The sequence below is a fragment of the Hemiscyllium ocellatum genome, chromosome 1 (assembly GCF_020745735.1).
Source record: "Hemiscyllium ocellatum isolate sHemOce1 chromosome 1, sHemOce1.pat.X.cur, whole genome shotgun sequence".
Taxonomy (NCBI): domain Eukaryota; kingdom Metazoa; phylum Chordata; class Chondrichthyes; order Orectolobiformes; family Hemiscylliidae; genus Hemiscyllium; species Hemiscyllium ocellatum.
Genome location: NC_083401.1, coordinates 116,682,186 through 116,704,080, shown reverse-complemented (window position 1 = coordinate 116,704,080; position 21,895 = coordinate 116,682,186). Strand labels below are relative to the sequence as shown.

At 38.3% G+C, this 21,895-nt stretch overlaps 1 protein-coding gene across 2 annotated transcripts in view; it reads right to left on the bottom strand.

The window, feature by feature from the left end:
* Positions 1–288: 288 nt before the first annotated feature.
* Positions 289–21,895, bottom strand: part of dhx15 (DEAH (Asp-Glu-Ala-His) box helicase 15) — a 105,042-nt gene continuing 83,435 nt past the window's right edge. For both annotated transcript variants that reach the window (XM_060825212.1, XM_060825220.1), the window contains exons 10-14: positions 19,781–19,972; positions 18,407–18,529; positions 7,247–7,437; positions 4,605–4,774; positions 289–958 (exon numbers count right to left, since the gene is read on the bottom strand). In XM_060825212.1, the coding sequence (XP_060681195.1) occupies positions 841–958; positions 4,605–4,774; positions 7,247–7,437; positions 18,407–18,529; positions 19,781–19,972 (794 nt within the window). In that variant the 3' untranslated portion in view covers positions 289–840. The remainder of the gene's footprint in view (positions 959–4,604; positions 4,775–7,246; positions 7,438–18,406; positions 18,530–19,780; positions 19,973–21,895) is intronic.

Here is a 21,895-nt window from a genome sequence, read left to right as displayed (position 1 = left end):
GACAGACAATAAAAGCTGACCAGCTAGCGACGCCCACATCATCCAAATGAATAAAAAATACTGAAATTGGCCAGATGCCAATGGAAAAATGACCATATAATAATGCTGTAACAGAGGACAGATAACAGAAGTTACATGTACTGAGCAAGAATAAAATCACTTAAGGTCAAGTGCCATTTACGCAATTTCTAAAATTTGCTTGGCTTACCTGAAATATACAGGAAATCAATGATTAAAATTTATTTCAAACTACCTCATTTTTCAATAAGACACCATATACACATAACATAACTTGTCACTATACCTTTATTTAAGTCAAAAATTGGTGTTGGGAAAATTCAGAGGTGCCTACATATAAATTTTCCAAGTTCTTTGAATCTCTACAACTTTCTAGTAAGAATGTCAACATGGGCAGGATCATGCAGTATGTGGTTGAGAAATACATACTTTAATTGCCAACTCTGAATGACTACAAGAAATTCAGATAGGATTGCAATAATGATGAAACTCTTTAAAAATTAACAGTTACAGCATTATTCTGAAACCTTTGCCCACCCCAACCCCTTAAAACCCAACAGGGTTTGTGACAAAAGTCAACATAACAATAAAAAAGCCACATAACACCAGCAACATACTATGTTGCTCAACACAGTGTTACACAACCTGTCATAAACAAGGTTTTTTAAAAAATAAAGTGAGGAATTGTCCAGCCTTTTGAAGAAAACATCCATAGGTTTTCCTTAATAGACAAATTAAATTTGTTATAATGGGCAGAATCTGAAGTCCATATTTCTTCAATATGAAATCTGCATTGGTCTGCTTTCCTACTTGAGAATTACTTCAGTATTGAGAATATTCCTTGGACTGAAGTTTGCCAATTATACGTTCCAGTTGTCTTTTGGCTTCGCACTGGGGAAAGTTGCCCATTTCATAGTATTGAGGAGCAATTTTCACCAACCTGTTAAAAAAGGATAGATTTTGTTATCTCTGAACACTTACCGGTCAGATGCAACACAATCAGCTGACAGCTTGAATTCTGATATGTGCAACTTGTACAGTCATGACAGAATTCTTGAATTGACACACATGAAATCAAAAATAAACACAGCACGATTGTAATAATAAAACACTGGAGGAAAACAGCTGGTGAGAATTCTGCAACACTAGATTCAATAAAAGGACACCACGGGATGGTTTTCAGCTATAATTGCCCATGAGGGAAAATGAGGAGATGGAGTGCAGGAGTAAAGAAGCTACAAGGGAAGGAGGCAGCGAAGAAAGAGGAAGTGGTTGGACAGAGAGGAAGGCTGCATAAAAGGATGGACATAAAGGCTACAAAGGAGAGAGAACAGTTTTACATCTGTTAACAAATGAACACTGAGGCAACAAAAGCAGGGAAACTTGAAATTGCTAGAGATAACGAATTGCCTGCAATGGAACGAAGGCTGCGATATTCAGGAGCTACTACATCGGAACAACGCAGTCAATGCCTTAGCAGGGAACATGATCAACTGTTAAACTTGAATCTGAAACAAGGATCGGAGACACAACAAAAGGGTGGCAACTACCTTGTTCACAGATTCCAGCTGTTTGAAGATGCAGTGGAAACCAGTTAACTGCAAATATATCAATCTGAGAGGAGCATTTAGGCAATGGCTTTTAGTGTGTCAGTTTTAGTGTGACATCTGCTTTGGTTATTTAGAAAATAAAAACTCATTTTCATCGTCTTATAGCAATTTAAATCTGTGATGCCTAGGAAGTCTGCACTCTCTTCTAACCTCTGGACTTTAAATGCAACAGAAAGTTGACCATTATTGAATATTTTCATAGAATTACTACAGTGCAAATGCAGGCCATTAAGCCCATCTAGTCCAAATCAACTTCTGAAGAATGAGCCATCCCCCACGCTCTCCCTGTAACCCTGCATTCCCCACGGCTAAGCCACCTAGCCTGCACATTCCTGGACACTATGGGCAATAAAGCATGCCCATTCCACCTAATCCGTACATCTTTGGACCATGAGAGGAAACCAGAGCATCCTGAGGAAACCCACGCAGACACAAGGAGAATGTGCAAACTCCACACAGTTGCATAAAGGTCCCTGGCACTGAGAGTCATCAGTGCTAACCACTGTGCTGAATTCTTCTGGTTCTATTTCTGTTGGGAGTCGAAATAACCCATCTGTTAGCACAGATACAGAAGCTAACATTACTAAGATTGTGTCATCTAATAAATGAGCTGATGAGACTGAAAGTGGAGCTCCTGAAAACCAAAAAGTAGTACTCAGGGAAAATAAAATGTCAGTGTGTGTCCTTCTGGAAGGGCATTTAGTAGAAATAGGATCAAGAAAACTAGAGGCAAGCCCTGTGGAAAAAATGAGATCAGAGGGAATGACAGAGATAAATTATTGAAAGAAACAAGTTGAGGACAAGGGCAGGGGATGAGCTCGGCAAAATGTGTCCTGCTGGCTCTGGAAAGGGATGGGAATAGCAGCAGCCACTAAACAGACAGTCCACAATCCTCTTAACAAAATAATCCATGGACTGGTCAGCGGGCAGGATCGAAGGTGGAGGCAGGATTGAAGACGAATATTTGCAACAGATTTTCCATTCAAAGTAGTTTAAAAAGTCATAAGGCCTGGAATTCTAGAATGATACGACCAATGACAAACAAGAGATCACTGAAAGACAAAACAGGTTTAAGTGACTCAATGGCAAACTCCTGTTCCTACATTGATGTTTTCACTCTCTTCATGGCTGGAATACTATCAACAGCAAAACATGTGAGGAGAAACAATGCATAAATTGCTATTCAGGTCCCTTACATGTTCCTATTTATCTTTCCTGCTTTATTTTTAAAGGGTATTTTATTATTACTTCCTATAACCTTTTCAGTTCAGACTATGTTATCACTTTTTTTCAGTCTTGGCAGCTGCTCTTTTCCTTTCTATTTCTTATCTACAGCTTACCATTATATCCTTCAACCCTATCTACTGAAGTTCTTTCTACTAGAGCAACTTCTACCTGAAGTACAAGACTGTGGTAATTAACTTTCTGTGCTTCTGAATCAGAAGCCTGGATATTACTGCTGACTAAACATTATCCTTGACATAATTTCCCAAAGCAAGATTTTACTAGGTTCTTAGAGCGTCGCATTTGTAAATAGTCCAAAGTCAGGTTTTTTTCTACTGCATTTTTAAACAGGATGACGACATACATTTATTTTTAACCGCAAGGCTTTCTTACCCAAGGAAGCCGATAGAACAGCCCAGTGAAGCACAGGAAAAACTAGATCACCATATGCAACTTACATCTACTGATTTCTGCAATTTCATTGACATTCAGCCACAACTACAGATCCAAGCAAATTCAACACACAAACACTATAAATTACACAGTCTCAGTCATTTAAATGTGATTGATTACACTGTCTTCAGCCCAATTATAGCTATTTAGTAGTAACTAAGTATCACAAGTGGATAGTTTTAATGACCATTAGAAAGATGTGCCAGCAATGGTAATCATAGGTTTGAGCATTATAAAAGCTTCACTTATATAATTTTCCACACTTTTTAACTTTTCCATTGACTCGGTGAAACAGTAAATATAAAACACTTGATGCAAGCCTGCATCAGCATGACCAATGCAATGACTCTTGATGGTTTATCATTTAACTCTTTTGCCATATGAAAAATCTGCTGTTGACGTTTTTTTGGTCTAGGTGAAACCACTGATGTAAAAGGTAGAGTTCAACAATTATTATTTGGTCAAGGTAAGTAATTACATTCAAGCCTGGGTTTGGAGCTATTTTATGTAGAAACAGACCCTTCGGTCCAACTCGTCCATGCCAACCAGATATCCCAACCCAAATAGTCCCACCTGCTAGAACCCGTTCCATATCCCTACAAACCCTTCCTATTCATATACCCATCCAGATGCCTTTTAAAATGTTACAATTGTACTAGCCTCCACCGCTTCCTCTAGCTGCTCATTCTGTACACATACCACCCCCTACATGAAAAAAGTTGCCTCTTAGGTCTCTTTTATATCTTTCCCCTCTCACCCTAAACCTATGCCCTCTAGTACTAGACTCCCCAACCCCAGGGGAAAAAACCTCTATTTATCCTATTCATGCCCCTATAAGGTTACCCCTCAGCCTCCGACACTCCAGGAAAAACAGCCTTAGCCTATTCAATCTCTCCCCATAGCTCAAATCCTCTAACCCTGGCAACATCCTTGTAAATCTTTTCTGAACCTTTTCAAGTTTCACAACATCTTTCCGATAGGAAGGAGACCAGAATTGCACGCAATATTCCAACAGTGGCCTAACTAATGTCCTGTACAGCTGCAACATGACCTCCCAACTCCTGTACTCAATACTCTGACCAATAAAGGAAAGCATACCAAATGCCTTCTTCACTATCTTATCTACCTGCGTCCACTTTCAAGGAGCTATGAACCTGCACTCCAAGGTCTCTTTGTTCAGCACGTTCACTGCCATAATTTAATTTTTAATTTTGGCATCCAATATTAACTAACAAGGCTATAGGCAGCTTTCAACAAAATTAATTGCAGAAATACAAAATCTGTATTGCTGAACCTTACCATTCAGGTTTGATGTCTGTACAGGTGCGGATGTAATTTTTAGTGGTAAGTACAAATTCATTGTAGAGCACCCACTCAGGTTTGTGGTCCAGGACAGTAGAAGGATGAAGCTGCACAACCTGGTTATCTTTCACAGTCAAATAGTGGCCTGTGCGTTCCAAATGAGCCACCTAAAACAAAGACAGAAAATAGTCATTACTCATGACACAGAATACTGGTAAAAATCTGGGGATGGGGTAGGCAGGATGGAAATAGGGGGGAAAAAAAATTATTTTTATACAATGGTTAAAATTAAGTTATAAATTGAAGCAGCAATTAAACTAATTGGGCAAAATAAAATAACTTGGAACATTCTCTGGGATATGTACCAATCCCTGCAAGGTATAAAATGAATGGTACAAGCCAAACATCTTAGGATGTATTAAGAGCACGTCAATAAATCAAACAAACAAGTTATCCTGAATTTTTTTGTTGCACTGAAGCTTCCAGTGTGAATAGCATTTATTCTTTACTGCATATTATGGTCTTAATTTGATCATATGTAACTTCAAGTTAAATCTTTCTCCTTCATATGAAAAACTATGAAAAACAGAAAATCTTATGACCTTTCAACAAGAGAAATGTTTTACAACTTACTGAAGCATGAAGAGTGCAGTTGTTACAAAATATTCAAATAGCTTGACAAAAACTAAACAATTCAGACATTCACAAAAATTATTTTCCACTTATCTGCCAAGTGTTCCACTTACACCACAACATATTTCTGACCCTACAAGGACCTTGTTACATCACTGTCAAGCCACAGAGTCCTGCTGAATTATCAATATTCCCCATCCTTCTGAGATGCAGGAGTCACTGCTTTTTGAATAACTTACATCTATTGCCATGCTTTTTAATTCTGATGGTAGGTTTTTAAAAAAAAACTGATGCCATCTACTACTCAATTTGTTCCTATCATTCATTCTAGCATGTGCCTTTTACTTGTGTTTCAGCACACCCACAACACACCGAGAAAAGCAATTAAAAACGACAGATAAATAATAAACGTCATCTTTAACAATACAATAATCCTGTGCAAACTTGGCAGTTTCCATTTCTACTGAAGGGCAAATAACGTTTTTAATTATATTGAAGTAAAGCAATTTTTGCCAGACAGGAGCTTCTTGTGATTATATCAGACCTGATTTAACCTGCTCACTCATCAAGTTCTTAGATATGATAAAAGAGAGGCAATATCAGAGCACAAACTTTTGATTAGGTAACCGATAACTCCTTTCAAATCTGCACAAAATTTCTTTGAATGAAGGAATCCTTTGTAAATGGATTGGTAATCATGATCTGTAAAATAAAGGATACACTGGAGGAGAGATGGACAGCAAAATAATGGAGAGGGGTGTCTGACCACCTCTCTAGACACCGGTTTATTCCTAGATGGTCACTTACTTCACCCAATGAAGTTGGCCTTGTACTGTTGACCCATTCTAGAAAGGATCTCCAAATACTCATTTAGTAATAATAGCACATTACTTTTCAATGCAAAAATCCACATGTTTTATTAGTGAATCCCTTGTTATCAAGCTATATGAAGATCAATAACAAAGCTTCAAAGAAAGAGAAGTTTCAAATGAACCTATAATAGAAAAAAATGGTAAAAACCCTGCAAGAGGAAAGGTTATAGTATATTTCAAAATGGAGACCTACATACGGACCCTCACAACTACATTAACAGCTTAAATTTCACCTGGCTCAGATCAACAAAAAGTCCTAATTTGCTTTGATTGTGAAAACATAAGCCAACAAATTTTTCCATTTATAGCACTCTAATTCTGAATTAATCAAGTAGTCATGATCAAACTAGAACTACTGATAAGTTCTCTTCCAATTCCAAAATATAAAATGCTATAAAAACATCACACAAGTCTAGATTATAGAAATATAAATAACCCCATCCAATTGAATTGAATGCCTTAATCAGTCATTATTTATTTGAACTGTGGAATAGCTTAGAGGGACTTAGTATGGTAAGATCAGTGAGAAATCTAATACCTACACTGAAGTTTTAAATTCAGTACAAAATGATAATTCCAAATCCACAAAATAAGTTTCTGTATACTACTTTATACTTTCAGGCGGCTTGTCTTCTGAAAGTAACAACTTTTAGTAACACAAGAGTAGGCTGCAGCATCTGAAGTTGAACTGGTTTTCATCCAGCTAGTACTCTCCAACAGATAACGGTCAAAGAATTTTATACTCGCTAGTCTCAGTATTTGGCAAGTCTCAAGCTTCGCACTCTGATCTCCTCTTAATATTCAACTTCTATGGCAATTTTTATTTTAAATTTCATTCCATTAGAGAGACACTTCAGCTCCTTTGCCAAAATTCTCCATTCTTTCATTTTAATCTTCCTGCTTCATCTTCTTTCATCACAATTTCCTCCTGAAGTGCTTTTTTTGTTTCAAAAGAAAAATTTGTTCCCATTTACAGTTTGCTTTAACCACTGTGCAAATAAACAACTAACACATGTAGCACTACGCTCCATTCTACAGCCAGAGATTCAATGTTTTAAATGAACAATACAGACTCCATATGTTGAGTTATACTATATTTCGCAAAAGTTAGGAACAGCAACATTTTTACTATACCTGCATGAAGTAACCAGAAACCAGCGCCTTTCTAATATTTATGTAATAATCTCGACTTGTGAATTCTGTACTCCTCCGAGGCAGGTTGAACCTGTCCATGATTCGTGATAATTGTTGACGTACATTGTCAGCAGACATCAAGGATCTGTAGTTAATGAAGTTGTCATAGCACCATTGAACCGATTCATGGTCTAAAAATAAAAAATAGTGTATCATGATTAATATAAAAACTGCAATTAAATTCTGGCTTTATAAAGCAATCAAAAAGCCACTGCAGCATAAAAATAGCCCTTTTAATACAATGCGCCGTTAATTTGCAAGTACCCAAAGCAAACTGGTGCCTTGAAAACAATTTATTCTGTTGTGAAGAAGCACCAAATGGAGGGAAAGTACTTTGCCACAGGCACAAGGGAAAAATCACAAGAACTCACTCTAGGTGTTTTCAAATTCTTTTCCCTAATGTCAGGTTTCATAAAAATGTAACTACCACAGGCAGATTCAGTCACAGCGATGAATGACTGAATGCAAACCATAAAACGACACAGCCACACTTGACAGTTTGTAAGAAAAATGCTATTAGAAATTAGATTAGCCTCAACTAAAATTAGCCATAACTACTGCGAGCAAAAGCCAAATTTAATAGTTTATACAACTGCCAGGTCTGAAATGTCACGAATCCTAAGTGGGGGAAAGCAATCGGTTTGCTGCAATTATTTTGTGATACTGACAATTCTACTTTTTGGAAAACTTTACCAAATTTAATGAAGAGATGAAATAATATTCTGAATTTAAAGTCACAATTCTAATTATTTGATAATTAAATTCTTTTGTGCTAAATTACCTTTCTGAAGAATTATTTTTTTTGCTTAATTTGAGCTACTCAAATTTATATTTTTCAAAAACAGCAATATTTATAGAGTCAATTCACTAAATTGATAGTACAGCAACAGGTCCATGTCGATCATGGACTCCCTAATATGGATTTTAAATTCTAATATGAGTTTTCTACAAAGTCCAAACAGAATAAAAACACCAATGTCCAAACTAGCAGGAAGTGCACCTTTGCTCACAAGGTCATCGTGATACTTTCTCTCTAAAATAACACCATTGGGATTTTAATGAAAGTTAAATCACAAATTGCTGGAGCAAAGGACTTCGAGTGCTGTGATTATAAACCCAAAAGCAGCCACATTTGCTAAAAATGATTAGATACTGAAAATATAGAAGAAATTGTGAAAGCAAGCCTAGACTCAAAAGGAACTTATATATAAATTTAAGTAGACTTGAGTAGCCAAAAAACCTATCTGCCATTCAGTAAGATTATGGATGATTTGTTACCCCATCTACCCCAATAACTTTGGATTTCCTTGCCAATTTCCACCCAAAATAAATTCAACAACCTCACTTCTATTGCCTTCTGAGAGAGAATTCCAAATTTGCACAGTCCTCCAAAAAAAATTCTAATAACTGCCCCGAAATGGCAACACCTAATTTTAAACAGTGTTGTTTACTTCTGGACTCATTCACAACAGGAGACATCATTTCCCCATCCACCTGGTCAAGACCACTGAGGATTTGTATTCTTCAAAAACGTCACCCCTCACTTCGAAATGGAAATCAGGTCAGGCTGGGCAACCAAACCTTATTAGATAATCAATGTAAAACCTCCTCTGAGTTGCCTGCAATGTGGTTACATGGTTCCTCAGAAAAAAGGAGACCAGAGCTACACACAATATTACAGATGACCTATAATATGCTTGCTTTTATAATTAATTTCTCTTGTAATAAACGACAGCATTCTATTAGCCACATTAATTGCTTGCTGCATAGTAATATTTCCCGACTCATGCACAACAACTAAACCCCTGTGCACCATGAAATTCTGTCTATCAGAACTTCACATTTTCTCCCATAATACCGAGATCAGTCAGATTTTTGTCCACTTACTCAACCAACCTATATCAGCCTGTAACGCCTTGTTCATAACATATTTTCTGAGCTAACTTTTGTGTTCTGTCAAATGCCTTTGTACTCTCCACCTCCACCACCCATGTCATTGATGTGAATTGTAAAAACCTAGGGCCCTGCACATCTTGCCAATCTAGAAAGACCCATTTACATATAATCTATTTTCTGACAGCCAAACTTTCAAACATGCTCAGATACTACCTTCCTACGATGATCTCCAATTGTACTATAGCCTCTTATGTAGTAGTCTATCAAATACCTCTGGAAAACCAAGTACAAATCAGGAGCAGGTACAGGCCATTCGGCTCTGCTTCACCATTCAATATGGTCACAGCGGATCTTCTCTTACAATCCAAATGCCCACTTTTTCTCCATACAATTGATGCTTCTAAATACTTAAAAATGTTAACCTTTCTTTCGAATATACTCAGTGACCTAGCCACTACAACATTCTGTGGTAGCAAACTCCACAAATTGGCCACTTTCTGTGTGAAGAAATGTTTCCTCATCTCAGTCCTAAATGGCCTACCTTATATCCTGAGACTGCGACCCTTGCTTCTCGACTCCCTAAACATCCTCCATGTATATAGCATGTCTCGCCCTGCTAGAATATTTTATGCTTCCATCAGATCCCCTCTCATTCTTTTAAATTGTAGTGAATACAAACCCAGTTGATCCAATCTCTCCTTGTTTATCTGACCTGCCACCATTAGGTAGGGAAACCAAAACTGTACACAATAGTCCAAGTGCAGACTCACCAGGACCCTACGTAACTGCTGTAAAACATCCCTATGCATTTGCAATGAAGCCCAATATATCATTCATCTTCCTAATTGCTAGCTGCACCTATCTGTTTACGTTCACCGACTGGTATACAAGGACACAAGAGCCCTTATATGTTATACTGCATCTGTAATATTATCAACCCGCACACAACTTGACTGATTGGCCTGAAGGCTCCTTGCATCCTCCTCATAAACCAGTCAGCGCACTCAGAAATAAGCCATTTGCGTGCCAAATAATCCAAATATATTAGTTACTTACAAAGCCATTTGGGAAGCTAAAGGATCTCAAAATATTCTACCTTTATAAAATATTTTTTCAGATGGCCAGGAAAGATGAGCATAAGATGCACACAGTGAACATTCAGACCATATAACCATAAGAAATAAGAACAGCATTAGGCCATTCAGCCCCTCGACTCTGCTCACCCATTCAACAGGATCATGGCTAATTTGACATTTCTTGCGTTCACTTTCCAGCCTTTTCCCCATAACCCTCGATTTCCCTATTGCTCAAGTTTACCACAACTTCTAGATCGGTCTCACTTTAATTTGAAGTCATCATGCAGTACTTGTGTTGCTTGCTTTGCTCTAAACATGGATGCATGCTGCAGACAAATGTAAAATAAACTTGTAAAAACTTAAAAAGCCCAATGAAGAACTCAAAGGTCTGACAGAGCAACTTTCAAACACTTTGCTAAACAGAACAGATAACCCCTGAACAATTCAAGTACTAATGGGCCATGAAATACAAGAAAACAAAGTAATGCTGTAAGGAACTGAGGTCTAACTAACAGATGGCATGTTGAATGCCCAGAATATACAGGACATCATGAGACAGAAATAATCAACTTGATAAAGCACCATTGTAAAACACATTACTTTATTATGAGCTCTATTGATGGGAATTTAGGCTTTATAGCAACAAGCAATTGTAATTTCTTTAGAGATGGCTTGTTTTTGCTTTATTCTAACAAAGGTATTACACTTAATTAAGATATCTCCCACTCAACACTCTAAGCTGCGTGCGCAGCTGTTCCATGTTTCAGACACAGCCATTAGCATCCTCCAGATGTCACTGCCATGCATGAGCCCTCTTATACCTGTGTAGTCAGTAAGAAAATAGAAGGAATGCTGCCACCACTGATATTTTTCAGTCATCTTTTAAAAAAGCAAAATGTCTCCATTATTCCAAAATAGCCTAACAGCCTTAACTGGAAGGGTACTAAAGGGTGATACTGAATGTACAACAGACTAGGCGTTGTTAGATTCTTTGGTTTATAAGCTCAAGTTTGTTTTATGAACATAGCATGCAAAAATGTAATGCCACACTTTCCTTTACGATAATCATCTGAAATTAGTGTGAAATTTTCCAAAATATTTCAAGGTCTTCGGGAAAAAAAACAGGGTTTGTTCCTGACGTAGGCAATGCCTTTCCTGGGGCAGTGGCAAAGGGCATATTTATTAACGAAGGCAGCACATGGAGGAGCCCAATATAAATTCAAAATTTGTGCTTTAAGTTTGGATGAGATTATCTTGTGTTCTTCCATTTTTACAGTTTTCATGGAAAGGCAACCAGTTTTTATGTCCACAAATTGCTAGGGGGGGGTCATTAAGTGGCCAACTTTCTGCTAATACCTAATGTGGTCTCTTTCTTTATAGGATGAAGAAACCAACCATTAAACTTCACAGTGGTAAAGGTCTAATGTCACCATTCAGTCATCTGGTACAGGAGTGAACTGGCAGAATGCTGCAGGTTCTGGGAATCAAGCACGACACGCTGAGCAGCAGCATCCATCTACAATATTCAAACATGTTGCATGCTCAGCACGTAGTTTCTCTGGAACCCATCGATCTGAACTTAACTCTTATGCTTGGCGGACATTGTGAGAGAGAAAACAAGGTCCAAATAATATAGAGAGCTTTGGGTAAAGTAATTATGCCCTGTGCGATTAATGGTACATGTGCTTCAACACAGTCTAGGATACATTCAATGCAGGTGATCATTAGCGAAGACCATCAGCAGTAGGGACTTTTTTGTCTTAACAGCAATTAATCAGTTTCTTGGAATGTAAAACGTTCAGAGCTGACTTACGGTTATGGCACTTGCTAATATACAGCCAACTGAAGCATTTAACAAGGTGCTTGACATGTGAGGAGGATCATTGTACCGATGAAAATTTCATTTGTAACTTGACATATAAATGTACAGCAAGTAAACAAGAGCTATACTGGCAATCTTCTAAAAATGACTTATGCCCTACAGAGCAATGGAACATTTTCTTTAGCGGCACTTGAATCACACGGTGTTTGAAAAATTAAAGTCATCACAATAATTTAAAGTCAAATCAAAAATTTAAATTGCAATACAACTTATAAAATGGGTCAGGAATACATTGTGAATTTTGTTGAAACAAAGATGATGCAGTGTTACCTTTCTAAAGTAAAACTGCATTTGTGGACTGTTCTGTTCTGGGGCCTCAGCCATTCACCATATTTATTAAGATCATTATATTATGGAACTAAGTTTGCAATTTTGCAGATGAAACAAAAATGTGGCATTGTAAGTAGTGCAGAAAGAAATAAAAAATTACACTGGGAATAAGAGGAGGTTAAGTGAATAGACAAAGTGCGAGGAATGGATTTAAAACAGACAGAGATCACATTTTGATCTAAAAAGAATATAAGTGAACAGTTCTAAATAGTGAAAGAAATTTTTGCAATGGAACTCAAAAGAAATTTGGGGGTGCATAGATCATTAAAGATGCCATGGACAGAATATAGAAAATAACTAAAGCTGCTGAGAGAATGCTGACGTTCACATCTAGAGTTTTCCTTCATATTAGTTCATCGCATGTGGATATTGCTGCGAGACAGCCTTTATTGCTCATTGTTGTGGTTCTGCTCGCCGAGCTGTAAGTTTTTGCTGCAAACGTTTCGTTCCCTGGCTAGGGAACATCATCAGTGCTGTTGGAGCCTCGTGTGAAGCGCTGCTTTGATGTTTCTTCCGGTATTTATAGTGGTTCGTTCTTGCCGCTTCCGGGTGTCAGTTTCAGTTGCAGTGATTTGTATGTGGGGTCCAGGTCGATGTGTCTGTTGATGGATGTTCTTGCCGTTTTCGGGTGTCAGTTTCAGCTGTAGTGGTTTGTATATGGTGTCCAGGTCAATGTGTCTGTTGATGGAGTTTGGGGATGAATGCCATGCTTCTAGGAATTCTCTGGCTGTTCTCTGTCTGGCTTGTCCTATGATAGTGGTGTTTTCCCAGTCAAATTCATGTTGCTGGTTGTCTGAGTGTATGGCTACTAGAGATAGCTGGTCGTGTTGTTTTGTGGCTAGCTGATGTTCATGGATCGGATTGTTAGCTGTCTTCCTGTTTGTCCTATATAGTGTTTTGTGCAGTCCTTGCATGGTATTTTGTAAACTATGTTAGTTTGGCTCATGCTGGGTATTGGGTCCTTTGTTCGAGTTGTTGTCTGAGTGTGGATGTTGGCTTGTGTGCTGTTATGAGTCCTAAGGGTCGCAGTAGTCTGGCTGTCAGTTCTGAGACACTCCTGACGTATGGTAGAGTGGCTAGTCCTTTTGGTTGTGGCATGTCCTCGTTCCTCGGTCTCTCTCTTAGGCACCTGGTGATAAGGTTGCGTGGGTATCCGTTTTTGGCGAATACCTTGTATAGATGTTCCTCTTCCTCTTTTCGCAGTTCTGGTGTACTGCAGTGTGTTGTGGCCCTTTTGAATAGTGTCCTGATGCAGCTTCGTTTGTGTGTGTTGGGGTGGTTACTTTCATAGTTTAAGACTTGGTCTGTGTGTGTTGGTTTCCTGTGTACCCTTGTGGTGAATTCTCCGTTGGGTGTTCTCTCTACTAACACGTCTAGGAATGGGAGTTGGCTATCCTTTTCCTCTTCTCGTATGAATCGGATTCCTGCGAGTGTGGCGTTGATGATTCGGTGTGTTTTTTCTATATCTGTGTTTTTGATGATTACAAAGGTGTCATCAACATATCTGATCCAGAGTTTGGGTTGGATTTGTGGTATGGCTGTATGTTCTAACCTTTGCATAACTGCCTCTGCTATGAGTCCCGAGATTGGTGATCCCATGGGTGTTCCGTTGATTTGTTCGTATATCTGATTGTTGAATGTAAAGTGTGTGGTGAGGCACAGGTCTAGTAGTTTAAGTATGCCGTCCTTGTTGATAGGTTCGGCCTCCTGTGTTCTGTTATGTATGTCCAGTAGGTTGGCTATTGTTTCTCTGGCTAGGGTTTTGTCAATTGAAGTGAACAGTGCCGTCACGTCGAATGATACCATGGTTTCTTCTTTGTCTATGTGTGTATTCCTGATGACGTCCAAGAATTCCTGTGTTGATTGTATGGAGTGTTTGGATCCGCTGACTAGGTGTTTCAGTTTCAGTACACAAACCAGACATCCCACTCAGACCCATAGTATCACTACCAGGGACACCAGCATACAAACTGGCCAAAGAACTACAACAAAAACTGAAACACCTAGTCAGCAAAAACTTCCAGCTCGGCGAGCAGAACCACAACAACGGATACCCGAGCTACAAATCTTCAATCAGATTTTATTGCTCATCCTTAACTGTTCTGGTGAAAATAATGGCGAGCTGCCATTCGGAAACAATACAATCTACAGACTTGAACAAACAGGGGCTAAAAGTTACGCTTATTATGATACAAAGTCATGGTTAGACGACACCTGTGCTAACTACCTTTAAGGGAAGTTATATTTTACACATTGGAATCTAGTGTAAATATATCGGAATGACACCTGCACGGCAAGGCTTAAGTTACTATGAGAAATCAAGCAAACCCAAGCTTTATTTCTTGAAACTTAGAACAGCAATGGAGATATGAACCAAGTTTGAGTAATTAAAGGAAAATAATGCAGTTCTAGATAGGCTGGGATGTTAGACGAGGGGACTGTAGCCGAAACATTAGAGCCTAATCTTTCAGAAGCAAAAGCAGGAAGCACTTTTACATGGAGTATAATAGAAGTTTGGAAACTCTCAGCCACAAACAGCATTTGATGTAGGACGAGTTAAATTTAGAATGGAGATTTAGATAGAGAATAAAAAAAGAGGACGCAGGGTAAAAGATGAGTATATAAGTGTTAGGACACGCATCAACCATGGATTTAACTGTTGTTAGACACAATTGTGGAACAGATTTGAAGAACCAAGTATCTATCCCAGGCAACTGTTCTTTCCATTCACTTATGAAACTAAAACCATTGTAGGTAAACATTGCAGTCAATCGGTGTAGTGCAAAGCCCTAGCAAACCATAAAATGATAAATCAGGTATTTGGTTCTTGGAGATATTAACTGAGGGACAAATACTGGTGAAGGGAACAGGGAAATCATGCCAGCTCTTCAACAACCAGTGCCATAGTATCTTTTCCACCTGATAGAGCAATGTTAACAGCTCAGAGAGAGAGAAGGTACTTCCAAAAGTGCAACACTGTCTCCATAACATACCAAAGCAACAAGCTAAATTAATACTTGCATCCAGAGCATGGACCGTCTTCATGACATTCCCACTTTGGAAAGGACAGTGTACCTGAATTTCTCAATGCTAATATCACAAAAATGTATGTTAGTATTTGTTTTAAGTATTAAATGTTGATCAGGGCAAATAGCTCAGCTTGTCTTTTCAATGATGTGGGATTTTTAAAACTCTCTCCTTTAACCAGAGCTGTTTAGTTAAATGCCTCATTCAGAAGAAGCCGCCTCTGACAATGTAATACTTCCTTTTTAACTACTGCAGCAATTATTGCCACAAGTCCCTGGAGTGGAACTTGATTAACCTTCTGATTCAGAATGGCCTGTTGGCAGCGCACAACCTGCCATTCAAATGTTTTGTTTCTAAAGAAAAGGTTTCTGTTCAGTTAGTTACAATGTTTCCCTATGCAATATTGGTGTTCTATAATTAAAATATCTAGTCACTCAAGCCTAAGTAAAATGAATACAGCAATCAATTTAAAATTCATAATAGCAAACAAAAACCCAATGGAAATGAACAAAATACCATGCTAACACAAAACGAAAATGCTGGAAATGCACAGCAGATAGATCAACTGGATGTAAAGTTGCTCGCTGAGCTGGAAGATTCGTTTTCAGACATTTCATCACCATACTAGGTGACATCATCAACGAGCCTCCGGACAAAGCTCTGGTGTTATGGCACGCTTTCTATTTGTGTTGGGTTGGTGATGTCATTTCCTGTTCTTTTTCGGAGGGTGATAAATCCATTTACCGCCCTCTGAGAAAAGAGCAGGAAATGACATCACTACAGGAAATACATCATCAACTCAAGGAAACCTACACACAAATAGAAAGCGGGCCATAGCACCAGTGCTTCACCGGAAACTCACTGATGTTACCTAGTATGGAGATGAACATCTGAAAACAAACCTTCCAGCTCAGTGAGCAAATTTACATCCATAACCTCAACCCGAGGTGCAAATCTTCTCAAAACTGACTAAGATAGATCAACGTATAAAAACAAATATTTATTTGTGCATAAATTCTTCCTTTTTTTCAGAAGCTGGTTCATCTACTGTATTCTCCCAACCCCAAGGTTCACCATACAGTTTCTGATGTCATCAAGGGGACTGCAAAAATCAAAAGGCTAAACAATTTTGGATTGTTAACAAAACTACACATTGCAAAACCAACATAAAACAATTTCTCCAAATGCTGAGTTGAAATTAAAATCAAAGCAACATTTGGGAATTTCACTGGGGAAAATGAGAAACTTCCAACTGACCATTTTGTTAGATTGGTAACAAATAACACAAGGAAGAGTCGCTATCTCTGAGTTAATAATGAGCTATTTTAATTCAAATAAAGAACAAATTGCAAATGATCCAGTTCAAATTAAGTAATTTAAAATGAAACACTTTTTCACAAATACCAATTCTAATATTTTCCCTCTTCCTTCATTTCCCACCTACTCAGTCACTGCCATGGTACCTCTGGCCATGCTTTCTGTTCCCAACTTGGTATCCATGTGAACACAACCACTACATCACCTCAACCCTCCTCCTTCCCCCGCCAAAGATACAGCTTTAACACAACCCCCCATTTCCTCATCGGTGCACAGCTTCATGGTAACATCATTCAAATTTAACTTCTACATCCACACTAACATTATCCAGCTCTCTTTTGCCACAACTTGTCATTCAGCCTTCCCGCTATCACTGTGCTGTCGGACTATTTATCTGTCATACTATACTCTGGGATTTCTTCACTAATGCTGTCCACCTTTCCCTCCATTTGGAAGGGCCAACTCCCTTGTTGACCACCCTTCACCGTATCCCCTCCCCTTTGGTTTACTGTCTAGTGTTGTGGCATGTTTGTAAAACGTATCTCAGAATGATATTTACTTTAAATATGCAATACAAGTATGCAGGTTGTTCAACTTTGATTTGAGTCACCAAGTCAAGGGGCACTCCGCAGATGTGCATTCTCACACAGAAAGATACCTTGGGAATTGCACTGCATTTGTACAAATGTCTAATTTTCCAATTATTTCAAAGCACTGAAAATCGAGAAACATGAGGGGCTTTATGGTTTTCTAACTGTCACAATCTCCAAGTCCTGTTCTATGCAGCAGTGTCCAACCCAGGCTTGTGCAGACCTCGAAACAAATTTCCAACCAAAAAGAATCCAAAGAATTCTTGAGTTCTGTCCAGTTTGAGCCTAAATATCACACTACTAGTTTCAAATTAGTTCCTGCACAGAAAACATTCCTTATTCAATTTATGAATATCTTGGTTTTAGTCTCAAACATTTTCCTATTACAAATTAGACTGCAAGTAGTACTGCTATACAGTTCTGTGTTCCTTAATGAGAATTGGAAACGGTTATGTCCTGAAAGAAAACTACAAACACAAGTGCACAAGTCTATATTTGCAGTAAAGTTGCAAATGGGAAACACCGCCTCCACTCAATAGCTTAGTGTTACTTGCCTCTCCCAGACCCTCATCACCAACATCTCCCCCCCCAAACCAGTTTAAAGATGAATCCAAAATAAGTTTGAGATTTACTGATTTTTGATAGGATTAAAAGTCAGAATGTTTTTACAAGTAAGTCTCAGAAGACAGGTGACAATGAAGAGGCAGTCCTGTAGAATTAGTAATTTTAAATAAAAAATGCCAATATAAATTTGCGTCAACATTCAGTTTTATGAACGCAGTGATCTTCAAATGAAGTTCGCTTTAAATAATAAAATGGGCACACAGGCAGCTGCACACCAATTTCTTGTTGAACTATTCTCAGATGTATATGCTGAAGTTTAATATTTCAGAGCGTTTTTTGTTACAAAAGCTACATGAATCCATAAAACAACTCCATCTGAAGATCTGCACTTGATAAACGGGAAGTACAATTTACTTACTCTGCTTGAAAGCATGGTACACGTTGAGCAGGGTCAGGTGATCTCCATCTATATGTGCGAACCGCATCTTGGCTTCGTCCGCTGCTTTCTTAGCTTCCGTTGGGCGAACAAAACACTGTGGGACTAAACAATGTTGGTATGGGCCCAACACAGACGCCCATATGGATGAGTCACTCATTCACAGACACAGGAACAAGGCCTAGCTAGGTCAGTTCAGAGAGCATTGGGCAGGGCATGATGGGACATGGTCACCAACTGCATCTTGGACTGTCTACTACCTTGGCTTGGTACCAAACATCAACACCTACTCACATCTGCAAGACAAGAGTGTTTCAGAAGCTACACAATTACCAAATTTTAGTGAAAAAGGCGGTGCATAGGGCAATACAGAACTATTATCATGTATTAACTGAGTGCCTTCTGTGAGCATTTTCCTAACCTGCTAAATATGTAACCATAAAATGTTTAAGTATTTTAAAGTGTTCAACAGATGACTTGAATCTCACCCTTGCAAATAGGTTCAAAACCCAAGAAGAACAAAAGGAAGCAAGGGTGAGATTCTGCCCTGCCCAGCTGCTCTGAATCTGATTTAATCTATTTAACCGACACAGAGTGCGAGTCTGTTGTCTTGCTAAACATTACTTACGAAAGCGTCATCAGGCCATTAATGGTTTTGTATAAGCATTATACAGGATTGAATCAATATTATTCATGAAATACAAAACCACAAGTTACCTCAGTAAGCAAGTGACCAATGTTAAGTCACAATGAGCATTAGCGCTGCTCATCTCTGTGAAAGAGCTGTGCCAAAATTAACCGTAAACTACCAAGCCACGTTACTTGTTTTGAAGCTCAATTACATCAATAAGGATTTCAAATATGCCTCTTAGCCAATTACTAGCTTGCAGATATTTTGTCAGTCTGGAGCCTTGGGCAGTAGGTTTGTAAAATTACTCTCTCGAATTAAAATTCTACCACTGGGGGGGAAAAAATGTTTCTTGTGCATAGGATATTAAAGCTATTTGTGCTGAGCAGTCCCATTATTCATCAACACCACCTTCACTAAGCCTCTTCCTCCTTTGCTAAACATGATTGAACAGAACAAAATTATGGGCAAATAGAATATTAGAAAATGGTTAAAAAATACCTGAAAGTAAGCATCAAACCTGAAAAATTGTAATCAGAATTAATTGCTTGACTTCTACATTCCCGAGCTTAAACTTTCAAAACTTCAATACTTTCTTTAGAACATTCAAATTATTTAATTTTGTTTGCTAAGAATCTATACAAAACATCAATCTAACAAATCCTGCTCAATAATCTACTTTGTCTAACTGCAAGTCATGTTCTGACAATTGCATCCCTGATTATTACCTGACAACATTGCAGTAATGGAGAGAATCTCATTTGAACAGTTGTGTTCACAGCTGGCAATAACCATCTTGGCCAACTGTGGATCTAAAGGGAATTCTGCCATCATGGACCCAAGTTCCGTCAGGTCTCCATCATCATTCAGTGCAGCAAGATAATTCAAAAGCTCCAGGGCTCTCATCAGTGTCTCTGGGGCTGAAAAGTAAAATATATAAAATGAGATATACATTCTTTGATTAAATTTTTTAAAAATTACTTTATTTACTATTTGATCTCCCCAATACTTATAAATATTTAGAAAAGTATCTTTACAAGGTGATCTTCTGTCTCTCCTGAATTCATTGTGGGCAACTTGACACTTACATTTGATTATTTGGCTTGCGCTAATGCAAGTTCAAAAGCACTCCTGACAAGTTAAAAGATAATTCCATGGACCTGAACGAAATGATTGACTTTTTTTAAAAAAATCTTAAGAACAAATATTCACAATAAGGATTACATAGTGCAGGCGGGATGGTGATGATGATGATTATTTGGGAGTTGACATTTGCCACTTCACCAGGAGTATTCATTGCCAACAAATATCAGAGCATTATAAAACATCAATCAATGATGTCTTCTGGTAAGCCATCAGATTCATTTTGATAAAATACAAACATGCCTCCAACTTTTGGGAACATTTCGCTCTGCATACACAATATGCTACTATCACTTCAAGGCTGGAAAATTTCACCGGTTACATAAGTTACTTTCAGGTTCTGTCAATTTTCAATGAACGGTTTTCTCCAATCTTCAAATATCTTTTCTTGGTATTCCTGCTGGTGTAGTTATTAATCTTTAGTGTGCACTGGGCTCCAACGCAGTACTCATGATTCAAGTCAAAATATCAGACTCTACCCCACCTCAGGGATGCAGCATGTTAACTAAGCTAAATAAAAACCGAAAGTTACGGATGCTGTAAATCAGAAGCAGCGTCTATGAAAAGAAATCAGTGTTAGTGTTTCGGGTCCGGTGACTCTTCGGAGGAAGGAACGTTAACTCTGATTTCTCTTCACAGATGCTGCCAGACCTGCTGAGCCTTTGCAGCAACTTCTGTTTTTGTTTCACATTAACAAGGCTGATACTTCACTGCTGCACTGTGTGAATATTTCATTGTCATGTTACTGATTTTCATTAAAACATGATTTCAAATGCCTGCTCATGTTGATGTTAACAAGAAAAACTCCAAGGCATTAATGAAGTGAAATCTTTTTGATCCTGTCCACTCAGCAGCTCCTGGACGTTCAATTACATTACCAAAGCTGAATCCCCTATTATAAACATCCGGGGGATTACCTCTGACCAGAAACTGAACTGGACCAACTTTATAAATACTGGTTATAACAGCACTCTAGAGTGCTAGGAATCTTGGAATGAGCAATAGACTCCTTGACTCCCTAAATACACCATCCGGTAGGTAGCGTGATGGAATAATCTATTTCTTGGAGAGGTGCAGCTCCAACAACACAAGAACCTTGATACATTCAGGACAAAGGAGCCCACTTCACGGGCACTCCAACAACAAACATTTGCTTCCACTACCTCTGACAGGGAACAGCAGTGTACACCAAGTACAAGGTGGGCTGTAGAAATTCACGAAGGTTCCTTAGACAGCACCTTATTATTCTCCATCGACACCAGTATGAAGAACAACAAACAAAGAATACCATTACCTGTAAGCTCCTCATTCAGTTACTCACCATCCAGACATGGAAATATGTAGCCAGTCCTTTAGTGTCACTGGGTCAAAATCCTAGGACTCCATGTCTAACAACATTGAGGGTGTACCTACACCAAATGGATTGCAGCAGTGCAAGGGAGTACTTCAACTATCGTTTTCCAAAGGGATCATCAATAAATGTTGGTCTAGCCAGCAAACACCCATATCCCACAAATGAATAGAAAATTCAGAACCTCATTGTCCTGCCTTATGACGGTAATTTCCTAGCATCGAAGCACTTCATAAGAGAGAATGATCACAAATAATTTATATGTAACCTTTTATCAATATCTAGAATGATATTTTTGAAGTCATGAACATAAACTGCAAAAGGTATAATCTGTAGGCTTGGAACAAGC